The following is a 17,996-nucleotide window of genomic DNA, read 5'->3' as shown; positions in this document are numbered from 1 at the left end:
CAGCAGAAATTTGCAAGCTTACAGGTCAGTTAAATCCGAGCACAGCACAGACCTGCAAGGACTCAGCACTCAAGCAGTGCCATTGCCTCCATGGAAGTGCCTCAGGACTAAGGTCACTTGAGGCTGTGGTTCAGCAGGAAGCAGTTAGAGGAAGCTCTTCAGAGGCCGGGTCAGAGGACTCTACACCTGGCTCCCCAAGGCCAGGCTCAGGCACTTACTCTGGGTCCTGTTTTTTATGGTTGTCACAGAAGAGCAGGCAGGACAGAGGGCGACCATCATGGGGCTTCCACTCATGGAGACACCTAGAGAAGAGCCAGAGAACACATGCAGAGGTGCAGGGAGCAAAAATGAGGAAGAGGTTGGTGCTTAAGGCATTTCCCCTTGTCCACAGACCACACTAAGCCAGCAGGCTACCAGCTTGCAGCTCTTCACAGGCTTCCATACAACCAGACCACAGATCCCACAGACAGAGACTGTGGCCAGCAAAGCCACCTGCTGCCATCTAGTTTGGTGTCTGCACAAAGACACAGGACATTAAAAGTCAACACTGAAAGGCACAGCTCAGAGCAGTTTTCTGCCTTTACTGCAACACTGGAAAAGACTTTGGTGACAGCCTGTCCACAGCATAGAGCTTCTGCATCCAGATACAGCTTTCTGATCCTTCCATGAGGTCATCAAACCCTGTGTGACCTTCAGTGACAGCTCATGGGCAACAAATCACTTCATAATATCCTGTGAAGGACCACTGCAGGTGAGCGTGGCTGGGAACCACCCTGCAAAGAAAGACCTGAGGGTGCTGGTTGGCAGCAGCTGAAGATGAGCCAGGGTAAGCCCAGGTGAGCAAGAAGGGCACCAGCAGCCTGGCCTGGATCAGCAGGAGCAGGGCAGGGATTGGATCACTGTACTGGGCACTGGTGAGGCCACACATTGAGCACTGTGGTCAGGTTTGGGCCTCTCACTCCCAGAAGGACACTGAGGGCTGGAGCAGGTCCAGAGAAGGCAACAAAGCTGGGGAAGGGTCTGGAGAAGAGAGCTGGGGAGGAGCAGCTGAGGGAGCTGGGGGTGTTTAGTACAGAGAAGAGGAGGCTGAGGGGAGACCTCATTGCTCTCTACAGCTCCCTGAAAGGAGGCTGCAGCCAGGTGGGGTTGGTCTTCTCTCCCAAGGAACAAGTGACAGGATGAGAGGAAATGGCCTCAAGTTGCACCAACAGCAGAGATTTAGGTCAGAAGAAACTTCCTCCTTGAAAGGGTTCTCAAAGCCTGGCACAGGCTCCCCAGGGAGGTGGTTGAATCCCTGTCCCTGGAGGTGTTTCCAAGATGTGGTGCTGAGGGCCATGGCTTAGGCCCAGGCTTTGTAGAGTTAGAGAATGGTTGGACCTGACTGTCTTAAAAGTCCTTTCCAACTGCAAAGACTCTCTGATTCTGTAACAAGGAAAGCAAGACAGAGGAAATGCTGCTCTCTGCTGCAGCACCCTCCATGTTCTCACTCTCCAGTTACCTTGGCTCATCCTGCCCCTCGATGTAGATCTGCCAGAACTTGACAAAGCCATCGTGGCTTGCTGTGGCCAGCACAGTTCCATCTGGAGAAAGAGCTCCCTCGCTCAGGCACTGCACAGAGAGGAGAAGGGAGACACAGAGAAGTCATTCTACAGCTTCTGAGTTTCACAGGAAGAACAACTCTTCAACAACTGCACTAATGGCAGGAGGTCAGAGTGGTTTCCAGCAGGAGGCTTAACCCTTTCACAGGAGAGCTGAGGACTCTTTTTTGCAACAATCCTGGACTGCAGAGATGAAACTGTTGGGATTGTCTGGCTTGTCACTATCACTGCTGCTTCATCTCAGTGACACAACTGTGTTGCCACCATCCTGTTCAAGGAGTGAACTTGGACTCTTCCCAGTTGTTTCTTTTATATCCAAAATATCACCTGCTGCATGCTCAGCTGCACTCTTGTCCTGCTGGACTCACAGACAGAACTACACTCACCAGGGAAAATAATAAACATTATAGGAATCATAATATATAAAGACCGTAATAAAATAAAGATGATTTTGCACTTCAGTTTCTCTCTCTTTCTCTCATCCAGCAGCAAATCCCCAGCAATGTTAAGTGCTCCATTCCCCAAGAGATTGGAGACAAAGCTGGGGGGGGACTTTGACAAGGGCTGGGAGTGACAAGATGAAAGGCAATGGCTTTGAGCTGGGAGAAGGGAGACAGATTGGAAATCACAGAATCACAGAATGTTAGGGGCTGGAAGGGACCTCGAGAGATGATCCAGTCCAACCCCCCTGCCAGAGCAGGGTCACCTAGAGCAGATCACACAGGAACACATCTAGGCAGGTCTTGAATATCTCCAGAGAGGGAGGCTCCACAACCCCCCTGGGCAGCCTGTGCCAGGGCTCTGTCACCCTCACAGGGAAATAATTCTTCCTCCTGTTTCCATGGAACTTCCTCTGCCTCAATCTCCACCACTGCCCCTTGTGCTGGCACTGGGCATCACCCAGCAGAGCCTGGCTCCAGCCTCTGGGCACTCCCCCTGCACATCTTTATCAACAGCAATGAGGTCACCCTCAGGCTCTTCCCCTCCAAGCTACAGAGCCCTCAGCTCCCTCAGACTCTCCTCAGGAAGATCTTCCACTCCCTTCAGCATCTTTGTGGCTCTGTGCTGGGCTCTCTCAAGCAGTTCCCTGAGGTCCTTCCAGAACTGAGGGGCCCAGAACGGGACACAATATTCCAGATGTGGCCTCACCAGGGCAGAGTAGAGGGGGAGGAGAACCTCTCCAGACCTACTAACTGCAGCCCTTCTGACCCACCCCAGGATGCCATTGGCCTTCTTGGCCACAAGGGCACATTGCTGGCTCATGGTCACCCTTCCATCCACCAGGACCCCCAGGTCCTTTTCCCCTTCACTGCTTTCCATCAGGTCAGTCCCCAACCTATCCTGCTCCATGGGGTTGCTCTTTCCCAGGTGCAAGACTCTACCCTTGCCCTTGTTGAACTTCATTAATTTTCTCCCTTCCCAACTCTCAGCCTGTCCAGATCTGTCTGAATGGCAGCACAACCCTCCTGTGTCACCACTGCTCTCAGTTTGGCATCATCAGCGAAGCTGCTGACAGTGCCCTCTGTGCCCTCAGCCAGGTTGTTGATGAATAGATTGAACACCTCTGGTCCCAGTACTGACCCCTGAGGGACTCTACTAAACACAGGCCTATAACTAGACTCTGTCCCATTGACCACAACTCTGACTTCTTTCCTTCAACCAGTTCCCATCCACCTCGCTCCCTGACCATCCAGACCACACTGCCTCAGCTTAGCTGCAGGGATGCTGTGGCAGACAGTGTCAAATGCTTTACTGAAATCAAGATAAACCACATCCACTGCTCTACCATCACCTATCCACCTGGTTATGTCCTCAGCAAAGGCTATCAGGTGGGTCAGACATGACTTCCCCCTGGTAAAACCATGCTGACTGCTCCTAAAGACCCTCTTATCCTTGATTTGCCTAAGGACAGCACCAAGGATAAGTTGCTCCACCATCTTCCAGGGATGGAGGTGAGGCTGACTGGTCTAGAGCTACCTGGGTCCTCCTTCTTACCGTGTTTGAAGACTGGAGTGATATTTGCCCTCCTCCAGTCCTCAGGCACCTCTCCTGTCTGCCATGACTTATCAAAGATGATGGAGAGTGGTCTGGCAATGACCTCTACCAGCTCCTGCAGTGCCTCCTATCAGGACCCATGGATTTTTGGCTGTCCAGATGACTTAACTGTTCTCTAACCCAGTCCTCATCAACCAAGGAAAAATTCTCCTTTTTTTGTCTTTCTCTGGGGCCTCAGGCTCCTGAGGACACCCTCCAGCAGTACAGATGGAGACAAAGAAGGCATTCAGCAACTCTGCCCTCTCTGTGTCCTCTGTCACCAAGGCACCACCTCACTCAGCACTGGGCCTACATTGCCTCTGGTCTTAGCTTTTCTTGCAGTGTACTTGAAGAAGCTCTTTCTGTTGTCCTTGACCTTCCTTGCAAGGCTGAATTCCAAGGAGGCTTTAGCCTTCCCAGAGCCTCCCTACATCCTCTGACTACTGCCTTATACTCCTCCCAAGTGGCCGGCCCCTCCTTCCATGATCTGTGGACTCTCTTCTTCCACCTGAGTTTGTTCAGCAGTTTCTTACTTAACCATGCAGGTCTCCTGGCTGCCTTTCTCTATTTCCTACCCTTTGGGATGCTCTGATCCTGAGCTTGGACAAAGAAGTCCTTGAATGTTAACCAACTGCCTTGGGCCCCTTTGCCTTCTAGTACCCTGTCCCGTGAGATTTCCCTTGCAATTGCCTGAAAAGGCCAAAGCTGGCCCTGCTGAAATCCAATGTTGTAATCCTGCTTGACACTTTCTTCCTACCACACAAGATCCTGAACTCCACCATCTCCTGGTCACTGCAGCCAAGGCTGCCCTCAACCTTCACTGCTTCAACCAGTCCCTCCTTGTTGGTGAGGATCAGGTCCAGTAATGCTCCACTCCTAGTTGGTTCCTCCACCATTTGCATCAAGAAATTATCATCAATGCACTGGAGGAACCTCCTGGACTGTGGATGGCTGCCTGAGGCCTTCCAGCAAATATCTGATCAGTTAAAGTCCCCCATGGCAACCAGGGCCTGTGACTGGGAGGTTGCTGTCAGCTGTCTATAGAAGGTTTCATTGACTTCATCCTCCTGATCAGGTGGTCTGTAATAAATGCCCACAACAGTGTCACCCATGCCAGCCTGCCCCTTAATCTGCACACACAAACTCTCACCCTGCCCCTCAGCCACCCCTGGGCTGAACTCAACACATTCCAGCTGCTCTCTCACATAGAGAGCAACACCACCACCTTGCTTAGCTAATGTCTGTCCTGAAAAGGACACAGCCATCCAGGACCACACTGCAGCCACGGCAGCTGTGCCACCATGGCTCTGTAACTGCCACCAGGTCATAGCCCCTTGACCGCAGATGGATTTCCAGCTCCTCCTGCTCATTCCCCACACTGTCTGCCTTGGTGTAAAGGCACTGCAGGGAACAAGCTGAGCACACCGATTCTAACTGCTGGTCCACTAATCCTAGAACACTGCCCCACTGGTGCAAGCCCAGCAACAGCCTCATCCCCCTTCAACTCTAGTTTAAAGCTCTGTGAATGAGCCCTGCTAGTTCTTCTCCTAGAATCCTTCCCCCCTTGCGAGATAAGGAAGAAATTGTTGGCAGTGAGAGTGGAGAGACACTGAACAGGTTGCCCAGAGAGGCTGTGGCTGCCCCCTCCCTGCAGGTGTTCAAGGCCAGGCTGCATGAGGCCTTGAGCAACCTTAGCTGGTGAAGATGTCCCTGCCCATGGCAGGGCATTGGAACTGGACAATCTTTGAGGTCCTTTCCAACCCAGACCATTGTAGGATTCTATGAAACACAGTCCAGGATGCTGAGCAGGCCCTGGGAAACAGAGGAGGGCTCTTTCCAGAACCCTTTTCAAAGCAGATGACTACACACTCCCCTCAGCTCTTCACACAAAGGCTACTCAGCAGTAGTGACTGCACACAGGGAGCAGGCTGTAGGTGCCAGTGTAGATGTGTAAGAGGCTGGGGTGTTTTACAGCCACCTGACACACTCTAGCCCAAAGACCACCTGAATGGTCTGTAGGGATCACCTCTGTGATGACAGTGAGGAAGACAAAGCAGGTTCATACCGTGCTGTGGCCTTTCACTACAATGAAGCCTTCTTTGATGCTAGGCACTTCCACAGGCCAGGAGCTGTTGTTTGTTCGGATGATGTCCAAGTCCCACACCTCTGCCTGGAAGACAAACACAACCCATGTTCATTTCTGCAATACTGGGCTAAGCCAGGGAGGGATTTCTTACCTGCTTATCTTAGGTGTTGGCACACCAGCCTAATGGCATGGCTGTGACACAAACCTTCCCATTTCCACCCAACCTGGCCACCAGGTGCTTTCCTGGCACCCAGCCCTAGGAAGTCGGAGGCACTGCTCTTGCACTGGCAGTCCTCTCCCCTTGGCTTGAGGAGTGATGCCTCTGGCCCTTCAGACCATTTCTGGTGGTGCTTACTATGTCATGGTGAGCAGAACTCATCACTCTTCTTCCCCCCGAGTCCTGCAGAAAGGTCAGTGTGGCCTCTCCTCAGGAGAAGAATCCCACAGCTCATATGAGGGGATCCCCAACACAGATTAGACAGGAGCCGTTACACCTCTAACCACATCAGCTCCTTCCTTCCCCAGCTCCCTTCCCTCTGCTGCTTAGGGACAAGGTCTCCACAGCAGGGTGCCCTTACCCTGTCCTCGTGCAGCAGGGCCAGCGTCTGGCTGCCCTCCTCGCCGCTCTCCTCGCTGTCGTCGGGGATGAAGGGGCACCAGATGATCCTGCGGGAGGTGTTCAGGGGAGTGCTGTCAGGACGCTTGATGTTCACCAGGATCTCCTCTCTGGTCACCACGGTTAAGGCATGGAACACTCTGGCTGTGCTACACTCAGTATGAAGCTGTTCAGGCCAGGTCACCTGCTAGACAGGATTAGGGCTCGAGAGGGTTTGGATGGCAGGGAAGAGGCTCCTGCTGGGAACGCAAGCAGGCACGGGAGGGGAAGCTGACAGCAAACAGATCCTCACACATCTCCTGCATGCAGCAGGCTGAATCAGGCCAGGCACAACAGGGCCACAGAGCCACACCTGAATGTGTGAGCCAGGAGGCTACTGAAGGGCAGATGAGATGATCTCAGCCAGCTCCACACCACTGCCACAGAACAACAAAGATGGCACAGGGCCCCAGTCTGAGAGCTCTGTCCACCCAGGCACATCTGATCCTGGACAACCACAACCACCTCTGCTCCAATGGCTTTTGAAACGATGCTCAACAACTGGGACCTACAGGAAAGCTGGGGAAAGGGACAGGAAGCAGGAGGGAAGTGTTGCATCTTCTTCCCCAGAACAGTAACAGAAACCCAGCTAAAAGCAGGCAAACATGAAGAGAAGTTGATCACAGGGCTGGGGAGATCCTCCTGCGCACAAGGCGCAGCCTGACACTTGCCACAGACTACTGCCTTGAGCAGGAGCACCGAGGTGTCCCTGCTGGGATGTCAAGCTGGGTGTGACTTCAGGTACCACTTGTGCTGGCTACAGACAGAGGCTGATTGATTTGACTGTAGAAGGGTCAAGCCTGGACCTTTTCCTGTGGATCTTTTCCCCCTGCCAAGGCCACAGGCGCAGCTGCTGCGGCAGGCTCTGCACACACCCAAGAGCAGCAGGGGGTCCTGCTGCAGGGCAGGATCTGCAGGATACTGGATTTTGTCCTTATCCATGGCCAGGCGCCAAACAAAAAGGTTCCCAGCCTCGTCCAGGCAGGCCAGCTGGTTGGAGTTGAGATGAGCAAAGGCCAGGTCTGCCACGCCGCCGGTGAAGCCCTTCAGCAAGGTGCGCTCGGCCGTGCTGACGCTCAGCACCCGCACCATGGCCAAGCCATTGGTGGGAACTGTGGGAGAGACAGAGGGAGAGGTCACCTGGGAGCCACCTGGCATCCCCACAGGACTGCCTTCATCCAGCCATCAGCTTGTCATCTCCATAGACTAAGGGAATGGTTGGGCTGGAAAGGACTGGTTCATCCAGTTCCAACCCCCTCCAGCCAGCCCAGCTTGCTCAAGGCCTCATCCAGCCTGGCCTGGGACACCTCCAGGCAGTGGGCAGCCACAGCCTCCCTGGGCAACCTGTGTCCGTGTCTCCCCACCTTCATTGTGCAGAACTTTCTCCTGATGTCCAGCCTAAATGTGCCCTCTCCCAGCTCAAAGCCATTGTCCCTCATCCTGGCACTCCCAGCCCTTGTCCAACATCCCTCCCCAGCTTTCCCAGAGCCCCTTCAAGTACTGGAAGGCTGCTCTAAGGTCCTTGAGCCTTCTCTTCTCCAGACTTAACAGCCCCAACTCTCCCAGCCTGTCCCCAACGGGAGGTTCTCCAGCCCTCTGATCATCTTTGTGGCCTCTTATGGACCCTCTCCAGGTCCTTCTTGTGCTGGGGGCTCCAGAACTGGTGGGGTCTGAGCAGAGGGGCAGAATCTCCTCCCTGTGCTGTTGCTCTCCCCAGCTCAGCACACAGCTGCCTACTGGGCTGCCAGGGACCATTGCTGGCTCCTGTACCCATGCTGCCACCAGCCCTCACTGGCAGCACTCTGAAAGCCCCTATCAGCAGTTGCCATATTCAGAGGGCCCAAGGCAGCCTTCAAACATGCACTGCGCCTCTGGGTTTGGTGCAGAAAGACTTGGCCTGGGGCAAGCTCAATTCCTTACATCTTCTAATTCTTGAGCTCTGCAGATTCCAAGCTTTCTCCTTTAAAAGAAAGCAACAAAAGCTGATTTCTGATAATTCCCAGGATTGTTCTCAGGAAATATGCCTTCATTAAAAGCAAGGCCTAAATCTTTATCCCCAGCTTATGATGAAGATACCAAACCTCTAACACTGCCCTCCAGCCACAGAGCATTAACTGAAGTGGCAATTTCATTATCAGTAACTGGAGAGAAGAGCAGGCACCGAGAGCAGGAGGTTCCATGACACCTTCTGTAAGGGGAACATGGAAAGAAAAGAGCACTGCCCTGGGCTGGTCCCCAGCAGTGTGGGCAGCAGGGGCAGGGAGGGGATTCTGCCCCTCTGCTGTGCTCTGCTGAGAAGTCCCCCCATGCTGTGCTGGGGCAGCTCTGGAGCCCTCAGCACAGACAGGGACCTGTTGGAGCAGGGCCAGAGGAGGCCACAGCAGTGCTGGCAGGGCTGGAAGCCCTCTGCTGTGAGGCCAGGCTGAGAGAGTTGGGCTTGGGCAGCCTGGAGAAGAGAAGGCTCCAGGGAAACCTTCTTGCAGTGCTGGAAGGGACTCTGAGAAAGCTGTGGACAGAGTTTGGAGCAGGACCTGTTGAGACAGGCCAAGGGGTGATGGTCTGAACTGAAAGAGGGAGATTGAGAGTGGAGAGAAGGGAGAAACGTTTGACCCTGAGGGTGGGGAGAGCCTGGCCCAGGCTGCCCAGAGAGGTGGGAGCTGCCCCCTGGCTGGCACCACTGCAGGTCAGGTTGGTTGTGGCTGTGAGCAACCTGCTCTGGCTGAGGCTGTTGCTGCTGGCTGCAGGGGGTTGGACTGGATGAACTTGAAAGTTCCAGCCTTCCAACCCAAACCAGCCTGGGATTCTGACTCCCAATGAAAACTCTCCTACACAGTCACCTCTTCTCTCCCCACTAGCTCCAGCTTCACTCCCACCACACACCCTGATCTGGGTGTTGCCAGATGTGTTTCAGCTACTGCCAGTTACCTTCCTCTGATGCAACCTTTGCCTCTTTTGGTGATCCAGAGAGCAGAAGCACACAACTCACATGCAAAACAATAAAGCACCTCACCTCTGACAGCATAGGCCAGGAAGGAGTTGGAGACAGCTATCAGATTGCCATAGTAGTACTTCTGCTCCCAGTCATATCTGGCCACAGGCTTTATTTTCACCTGCTCAGGAGAGAGAAAACAGAAGATGAGAAATGTGTGGAATCCACTTTTTCATGGGACACACCTGCCAAACGTTCCAGTTCTGGGGAATGTCTGAGAGGCCTAGCAGGAAACTGTCCAAAGCAGCCTGCAGAGGTGCAGGCTGGATGCCAGGTAGCAGAGCCCTGAGCACTCAGGGTTCTGGAGGCACAGAAGTGGTTCCTTATGTTGTAAGAAGGAATGCAGGACACTGAGCATCACAGTACAGTGAGGGTTGGAAGGGACCTCTGGAGGTCACAGAGTCCAATCCCCTTGCTAAGGCAGGGTCACCTAGAGAAGGTCACACAGCAACATGTCCAGATGGGTTTGAAAGTCTCCAGAGATGGAGACTCCACAACCTCTCTGGGCAGCCTGCTCTAGGGCTCCAGAAGCCTTCAGTTACAGAAGTTCCTCCTCATGTTCAGATGGAACTTCTGATGTTCCAGTTTGTCCCCTTACCCCTTGTCCTGTCACTGGGCACCACTGAACAAAGCCTGGTCCCATCCTCTTCTCACCCACCTTGTGAGTATTGATCAGCATTGATCAGATTCCTGCTTAGGATGCTCTTCTCCAGACTAAACAGCCTCAAGTCCCTCAGCCTTTCCTCACCAGAGATGTTCCAGGCCCTTCAGTAGCTCTGTAGCCCTTTGCTGCACTATCTCCAGCAAGTCCCTGTCCTTCTTGAACCAGGGAGCCCAGAACAGGAGCCACAACTCCAGCTGTGGCCTCACCAGGGCAGAGCAAAGGGGCAGAAGAACCTCCCTTGACCTGCTGGCCACACTCCTCTTGGTGCACCCCAGGATGCCCTTGGCCTTCTTGGCCACAAGGGTACATATTGGCTCATGGGCAACTTGTCCACCAGCACTCCTACATCCTTTTCCCCAGACCTTCCAAACAGGGACAATAGGTGCATGGGCAGTGGTTTTTTTGCCTGAATGCTGCTTTCCAAGAAGCAGAGCCTGGTCTCTTGTCCCAGACAGCACCATGGCAATTCTGCCAGCGCTGCTGCCTTGTGTCAGGGCACTGCAGCCATTTACTACCCCTTCACCACTGTACACCAGGGAACAGAATGAGACAATACAGGAGAGGCAGAGATCAAGAGCAGAGCTGCTCTGCTGTGGCCTTAGTTCAAACCTCAGCATGCTGGTCCTCCTGCAGCAATGATCTGCTGAGTAGAGCCTTCTGCAGAGCAACCCTCCCTCCATAGCAAAGATCTCCCAGGGAAGGAAGAACCTGCAGCAGAAGCTTGTTTGTGAAGGAAAGCACTTTCCCAGGATCCTACAGCTTAGATCATGGACTCATTCCTGAACATGAGGATAACTTTGCCAGTGTCAGCAACCATCACCTGCAAGGCACCACTGCAATGCTTCCACCCCATTTGTCAAGCTCTTTGACAAGCTCCTGCCCAATGACAAGCTCCTATAAAATGGGAAAGAGAGGTCATTTCTGTCTAAATTATTCAAGCAAGAGCTGATGTGACTGAAGAGGAGACAGCTATTCCTTCTCTTGCTCCTCACCTTGTTACTCCCTCTGGCCTTACTGGTGATGCTGGAGTCACTGCTGGCCACGACCTCCACATCTTTTGCTGATATCACCACACAAGTGGAACTGTCATCACCTGAGAGGCAGCTGCTCAGGAAAGCAAAGGGAAAAGAGAATAAATCAGAGAGGCCTCCCAGGAAGAGAGCAGAGCTCAGCTCCCTGCCTTTGACAGCCTCAGCAGGAGTGTCTGTGCATGGAGCTCTGAGCTGAGCAACTCAAACTGCTTTCAGCTGCAGTCTCCCTTTCCCATGCCTGTGAGTCACAGCTGTGGGCCTGAGAGTGCCAAAGGCCTGCTCTGCCCAGCTCAAACCCCTCCAGGTATTTCAGTGGAGCACAGACCCACGTTTGGGTCAAGCAGCCTGGACTAAGCCAAGGCTGGAAGGTGCAAGGAGACCAAAGCCAACTGACAGCACACACTGCTCATGGCTCCCATGGCTCACTGCCTGACAGTTGCCAGCAGAGAACTCACACAGCTCAGCACAGCAGCTCTGACAGCAGAGAGCAGCACAGGGAGCCAAGCACACAGTTCCCTCAGTGTGCACTGGCACTGTGGCTCCCATGACAGGGCCCAAGCATTCCAGCCCTGCACAGTGTCTGCGAGCAGCTGCAGCACAGCCACTGTCCAAAGCACAGTGCTGGACAGGCACAGCTCCACCACGACCTCAGGACAGTCCAGCTCAGGATGATTTTTCCTCTTGTAAGTGATGTGGACAGAAATTCTTAGATGAGTGAAAGGTCCCACTGCACTGGCAGCTGGTGAGTTACCCCTCAGGAGCACATCACAGAATGGCTTAGGTAGGAAGGGACCTCAGAGATCATCTTCTCCAATATCCCTTCCATGGCCAGGGATGCCTCTCCCCTAGACTTGGTTGCCCAAGGCCTCATCCAACCTGGTCTTGAACACCCCCAGGCAGGAGGTGTCCACAACCTCCCTGGACAACCTGTTCTTCACCACCCTGATACTGAAGAACTTCCCAAGCTCCAGTCATACCCTGTTCTGCCTCAGCTTCAAACCATTCCCCCTTGGCCTGTCTCTAGACGTCCTCAGGAAAAGTCCCTCTGCAGCCTTCCTGAAGGATCCCTTCAGGTATTGGAAGGCAGCTCTAAGATCCACTTGGAGTCTTCTCTTCTGCAGGCTGAGCAATCCCTCAGCTCCTGAGCAGAAGGATGGAAGCCTACACACATCAAAAGCTACCAGTGACCAACACACCAGCCTCACAACTTTCCCCTGCACTCAGATCCCCAGCACTGCCCAGCCTCACCAGAAGTGATTTTTAACTCCTTTCTATTCATGCTCAGCCTGTTTCTGAGCAAACTTACATGACTTGCTTCTCCTGCAGGGCTCCCAGAGAGATGCTGTGGTGCACTGGCTTGGCCAGGGAAGGGCCATCCACAGCCACGATGGGGTCAGGCACCAGCAGCCCATTCAGGTCCCCGTTGTAGGAGTTTGGTGGCCTCTGGTTGTCGTTCACTGAGCCTAGGGAAAAGCAGGACCAACATCCACGACATCCAGTTGAAAGCAACAGCACTGTGTGAAGTACCCTGCCTCCAGGTGGCTTCTGCCAGCCTCTGCTGCTCTATCAGGCAGAGTATGTTGAATGGGGTGGGAGAAGCCTTCTTCTCCAAAAAGGATATGTGAGAGGTTACCCCATGTGATAAAGTTCCCTCCACACAAACAAAGTCATAGCTCCTTCCTCCCACCAGCAAGCCCAGCAGACCTGAAAACCACCAGGGAATTGGTGCAATGAACTGCAAGTTCAGGGAGCAAACAGTCTTGGGTCAGAAAGACAAAGCTGCTAATTCAGATTCACTCAGTCAAGTGCCAGACCCAAGTCCCTGAAGGGTCATTTGTAACCCTCATGCCTGCAGAGAGACTTCTGAAGCCCACCCCCAAAGTAGGCAGCTGCAGCCTTTAGGGGTACTTTCCAAAACTGACCTCCAAGTGTAGGTGTGGGAGCAACTGAGCTCTGAAACTCTACAGCTGTGCCCATGGCATTCCCAGAGCTGTGCCCACGGCATTCCCAGAGCTGTGCCTTGCTCTGCTAGCCACAGACAGGCTCACAGCACTCAATCATTTCTGCAGGCTTTCAGCAGTGCTTTGAAGGCACATGTGTCCTGACTTCAGCTCTGGCCTAGCACCAGTTGCCTGGTGGCCTCTGTGCTTTCTGAAGGATCTTAGGAGGGGAACGGATGTAGCAGGGAGGGGAATGAGACTCTTCCATTTCCCTATCAAGGTAAATAGCTGCCAACACCCACTGCAAAGCAAGCCTGCTGCACAGCAGTACAGCCAGCTGAACCCTTCTGTCTCACCTGACATCTTCACTGGGTTGGGAACTGGACTCTGGTGTACTGTTGCCAGGTAACCACAGCTGCTGAGCTCTGGCAAAATGGCTGCTGCCAGGCCCAGGAGCTCTGCTGCTACCAGCACACAGAGCAAACCTCCCCAGAGGTGAGGCTGAGGGCAAGAGGCACCTGCTCAGAAAGCAAGGCAAGCTTTGCTTCCAACCAGGCTTTAACAGTCCAGGAGGAGCACTGCTGCCTGCAGCTGTTCCTCCTTTGCCAGAAGAACATTTCACAGGTGCCTGCTTATGAACAGCCATCAGCACTATGGACACCAGAAGCCTGTGCTGCAACAGGCTGGTCTCCTCAGTCTGTGGAGAATAGCAGCACCACTCACAGAGCCTGGGCAACATGACCCTGTACCCACCCAACCCACCTGTGCTGTGCCTGCTGCTGCACAGCTGAGATGTGTTACCCATCCGTGCAGCACCCAGTGGCTGCCTGTCCAGCTGCTACTTCCATTGACTGCAAATCACTTTTGTGACCCAAAGCAGGAAAACATTCAGTGCAGAAAGAGCACTGAGGCTGCCAGAGGGAGATGACACATTCCTCACCTGCAGTGCTGCAGGTGGGGTCTGAGCAGAGCAGAGGGGCAGAATCCCCTCCCTGTGCTGCTGCTCTCCCTGCTCTGGATGCAGCTCAGCACACAGCAAGACCAGCCCTACTCTGCGATTCAGGAGGCTGCTTCTACTCTTTGCCTTCCACAGTCCCCCAGCTTCCCTTTCCTCAGAGTCTGACAGAATTCTCCGAGGCTTTGAGTTAACAAAGGTGCCCTCTTGCTCTTCACCTTAGTACACCCAGTTCTTTCACATCTCTTTGTTATCACCCAGGCAATGATTTCTCTTGGGACCCACAGTTCCTCACTGCTTGACTTCCTGTCCATTTCCTTCCTTTCCCTCACTGCTGTCTTTGTGCACCAGAAGGCTAACAGAGAAGATATAAAGCATAGGAAAGAAGAAAATGAGAACAAAGAAAGCACATTCAGTAAATAACTCCTTTGCTTCAAGCAGCAAGAGAAGCTGCTTCAGGAAAAGGCAAGTTGCCTTGAGAGAACTGAAACAACTCCAACCATTTCCCACTCTTGACACAGCAGCTCAAACACCGCCTGTGAGATTCCCAGCCTTGCACTGACTCCTGGCAAGAATCATCCAGCAGCACCCAAGTGCTCCAGAAAAGAAATGACCTCAGGCACTGAGAAGTTTCTCTGTGGGTGGTGAACCTAAGGCAGCTGCCTTGCTGCAGGTTTGCTCCTCACCCCATGTGCCTCTATACAACTCCTGCAACAGTCCTGCATCCCAGCCCTCCTCCTTCTGTCCAAGCAAAAGGCAGCACACATGGCAGTTGTTCTGCAGGTAGCACATTCCTGCTGACTCTCAGGGCACTTAAAAGCTGCATTATTGCTGCCCTTCTCTCAGCAGGAACACAATGCTGGCATAGATCCTGCCCTCTACTCAGAGGCTAAGGCTTTTCTTGCAAGCCATGCATGGGCTTGGCCTGCCAGACCATTAACCTTGGTAGGTTTGACTGGAACACCATGGTAGGTTCAAAAAGCTACCAGCAGGGTTGAGAGAGATGGGGAATGGCAGCACACTTTACACAACCAGCTCCTCCACCTGCTGCTGTTCACCACCAGTATTTTTACAGGGAGACAGAAGTCCACTGAAATCTGAGCAGAAGCACAATAGCTCAAAGGAAAAGACTTGCAACTACTTCAAGGGACACCTGTGAGCCCATTTCACGTTCAAATAAGATGGAGAGGAAAAAATTTGTGGGAAGGGTGGAGGTAGCACTAATCTCAAAGAGGCCAGATAACCCCTTCTTCTGAGTCCCGTGAAACGCCGAGGAAGAACTCCAAATATTCTTAACAAAGGAGGAAACTCGACTCGAGAAGCTCAGTGCTGCTCAGGTCCCAGCGGCAACACCTCTCGGACAGAGCCCGAAGGTGGCAGCAGGCTCTGGATCCCAACTGCTCCCGCTCTGCTCAGCTTCAAAAATCCTCTTCCACAAGCGGGGCTCGTCAATCTGGCGCCTTTCTCTGCCCGGCTCGTACCAGCCTCCCCGCTGGTTCCAGGGCTCCTTGGGCAGAGGCAGGGCCGAGCAGGACCCCTCTGGCCCTAGGCGGGACGGAGCCAGGCGCAAGACGATGCCACCAGCGTCTCAAGAGGCACCAAGCCGGATTCGAGACAGACACCGGAGCTCGGAGAACCGGTGGAAGAAGGTCTCGCAGCCCCGGCCCGGGACAGGGCAGCGCCGGGCCCTGTGCGTCGGCCCCGCCCGGCCAGGCCCGCAGCAGCCTCCCGCACGCTGGCCCCAGCCTCTCACCTCCCGGCCGGTCCAGCTTGAGGATGTCCCGCAGGTGCTGGGTCGCGTCCTCGATGTCGATGCTGGAGGAGGAGGCCATGGGGCCCGGCCCGCTTCCCGCCGCCCGCACAGCCTCCAGCGCACTGCCCCGGCCCGCCCGCCTACGTTTCCGCCTCCGGTCCAGGCCCTGCCGCGCCGGGTGGAAACCGCCGCCGGGACGAACGTTCCGGGCGCGCCAATGGGCGGAGCCGCCGCGGCCCCGGGCCGGCCAGCGGTAGGGTCAGCGCTGGTGTCCCGAGTCCCTGCCCTCAATGGGAGCCTCTCCACCGCCGTCCTCTTCGCCACTGCCAGCAGCCCGGGCGCGGAGCCGCAGCTGCTTGCCGCAGGCCTCAGGGGCCAACCCCGGACCTGGCCCCCGCGGGACTTCTTGTCGGCGGCCTCCGGTGTTCCGGCCGATACTAACGGCCACAAGGCCCAGCACCGTGAAGCGATACCTGAAGGCTCCCTCACAGAGCTAGGACAGGTTCTTTAGAGGGGAAAAACCCTCCGCCCCTCGGCCAGCTCTACACAGGCGTCCTGCCTCGGGAGGTGACCCGTTTGGGCTCAGACTAGTTCTGTACCTAAACACGGCTACAAAACCCAGAGTTGAGACAACTTTATTTGGCCTCCAAAGGGAATCAGAAGCGTCTAAACAACACTGATTTAGAAACAGTGGTGTTTGTCTCCTCCAGGTAAGGAGCCAAAGGCATGAAAAAGAGCCCCCAAAAGATCTCCATGACTAGGTTCAGGAGATAACTGCTCTGAACTTTTAATGTGCTAAAAGAAGCTGATTTTGGATAGGTTTTAAACTTAACTGCCACAGGTATCATTCCTTGAACCTGACTGTTGAGCAAGCACTCTCTTGGCCTGCTGAGCTCATTGTGTGAGGGACTATGCTGAGTCCGTGGGCTGGATTGTTCTGCAGGGCAAGGTTAACAAACCAGGACTATTCTTAAATCCTCCTCTTCCAGGCTTCCTTTAGATCTGGAGCTGCACCAGATGGATCTTTGTTTCTCTCCTGTTAGAGTTCATCTCGTGTGATTAATGCTGAGCACAACTTTCACAACATAGAATCAGCCATAGACCAGCCCTGTGTGAGGCAGGGAAAGCTGCAATACAGAACAGGAGGGCCTGCATATCTCAAAACAGCTCCGTGCCAATCCAAAGGCCAAAGCAGCTAGACTGGAGATGGGACCAGCATGAACACACCCATCCCAGGCTTTGCCCACCAGTCTCTACACTTGGAAAGCCCAAACTCAGCAAGGTGTGCTGAGCCCTTTGAAAATGGGCTTAGCAAGGGCCACAGGTGAAGCAGGTGGGACCCTGCTCCTGTGCTGGAAAGATTAATTTAATGAATCCCATTGCTGGTGGGATTCACCAGAGAGAACATACCTCAGCCAGCCATGCACAGACCTGCACTGCGCACATGGTGCTACTCAAATTGTAACCAAGGGGTGCTAGAAAGACAACACTGAGCAGGAATCTGGCCCTGGCTTTAGAGCTCGACATAAAACTCCAGGAGGGAAGCACTGGACTGACCTCCTCTGTGTTTGCCTGTGAAGAAGATACAGCAGTCCTGTTGAGCTTTGAGGATGAACATCACAGATGTCATGGAGATGTTATGAAAGGACTCTCTCAGGGAGGATGAGGGGTTAAAGTTTCAAACTCTAAGAGGGAAGATTGGATGTAAGGAAGAAATTCTTCAGTGTAAGAGTGGTGAGGCATTGGAGTGGGTCATCCAGGGAGGCTGCAGATGCCCCATTCCTAAGTGTTCAAGGCCAGGCTGTTTAGGGCTCTGAGCAACCTGCTCTAGTTGCAGATGCCCCTGTTGACTGCAGGGGGCTTGGAGTAGATGAGCTTTAAGGTCCTTTCCAAGTTGAAGCAGTCCATGGTTCTATGATTAACTAGAGGCTACCATGACTGTGGCCATCCTCGTGCACTGCTTGAGGCATTTGCCTTAGTGAAACAAAACAGCTGGAAACTAAGCAGTCAGTATGAAACACTACAGAAGTCTGGGCTGAAACCTGCTGAGAGGGAGGGTGTCATGGTTTGACATGGGTGCCTTTAAAAACCGTAAAGTTACAGCCTCCAGAGGCTAGATAGGTCCAGCAGGTGGACCTGAAAGCGTAATTTTTGTTATTTCATTCCCATAATGCCTGCATCTCCAATATAAAACTGGCTGCACAGTGCTTCTCCCCCTTTTTCCTCCCTCTCTTTCTTCCTGATGCTGCTCCCTTTGCAATTGCAGGGGAGCGAGGCCTAGAACAGCTTTG

At 53.8% G+C, this 17,996-nt stretch overlaps 1 protein-coding gene across 1 annotated transcript in view; it reads right to left on the bottom strand.

The window, feature by feature from the left end:
- EDC4 (enhancer of mRNA decapping 4) overlaps positions 1 to 15,784 on the bottom strand; it is a 46,623-nt gene extending 30,839 nt beyond the window's left edge. The window contains exons 1-9 of the mRNA XM_054397175.1: positions 15,706 to 15,784; positions 12,364 to 12,520; positions 11,019 to 11,130; positions 9,384 to 9,483; positions 7,296 to 7,485; positions 6,297 to 6,444; positions 5,698 to 5,802; positions 1,499 to 1,608; positions 219 to 302 (exon numbers count right to left, since the gene is read on the bottom strand). Of these exons, the coding sequence (XP_054253150.1) occupies positions 219 to 302; positions 1,499 to 1,608; positions 5,698 to 5,802; positions 6,297 to 6,444; positions 7,296 to 7,485; positions 9,384 to 9,483; positions 11,019 to 11,130; positions 12,364 to 12,520; positions 15,706 to 15,784 (1,085 nt within the window). The remainder of the gene's footprint in view (positions 1 to 218; positions 303 to 1,498; positions 1,609 to 5,697; positions 5,803 to 6,296; positions 6,445 to 7,295; positions 7,486 to 9,383; positions 9,484 to 11,018; positions 11,131 to 12,363; positions 12,521 to 15,705) is intronic.
- Positions 15,785 to 17,996: the final 2,212 nt, after the last annotated feature.

This window comes from Indicator indicator, chromosome 42 (genome assembly GCF_027791375.1).
Source record: "Indicator indicator isolate 239-I01 chromosome 42, UM_Iind_1.1, whole genome shotgun sequence".
NCBI classification, from domain to species: domain Eukaryota; kingdom Metazoa; phylum Chordata; class Aves; order Piciformes; family Indicatoridae; genus Indicator; species Indicator indicator.
Note: the sequence above shows the minus strand (reverse complement) of the source record. Positions and strands in the feature narration are given on the sequence as shown.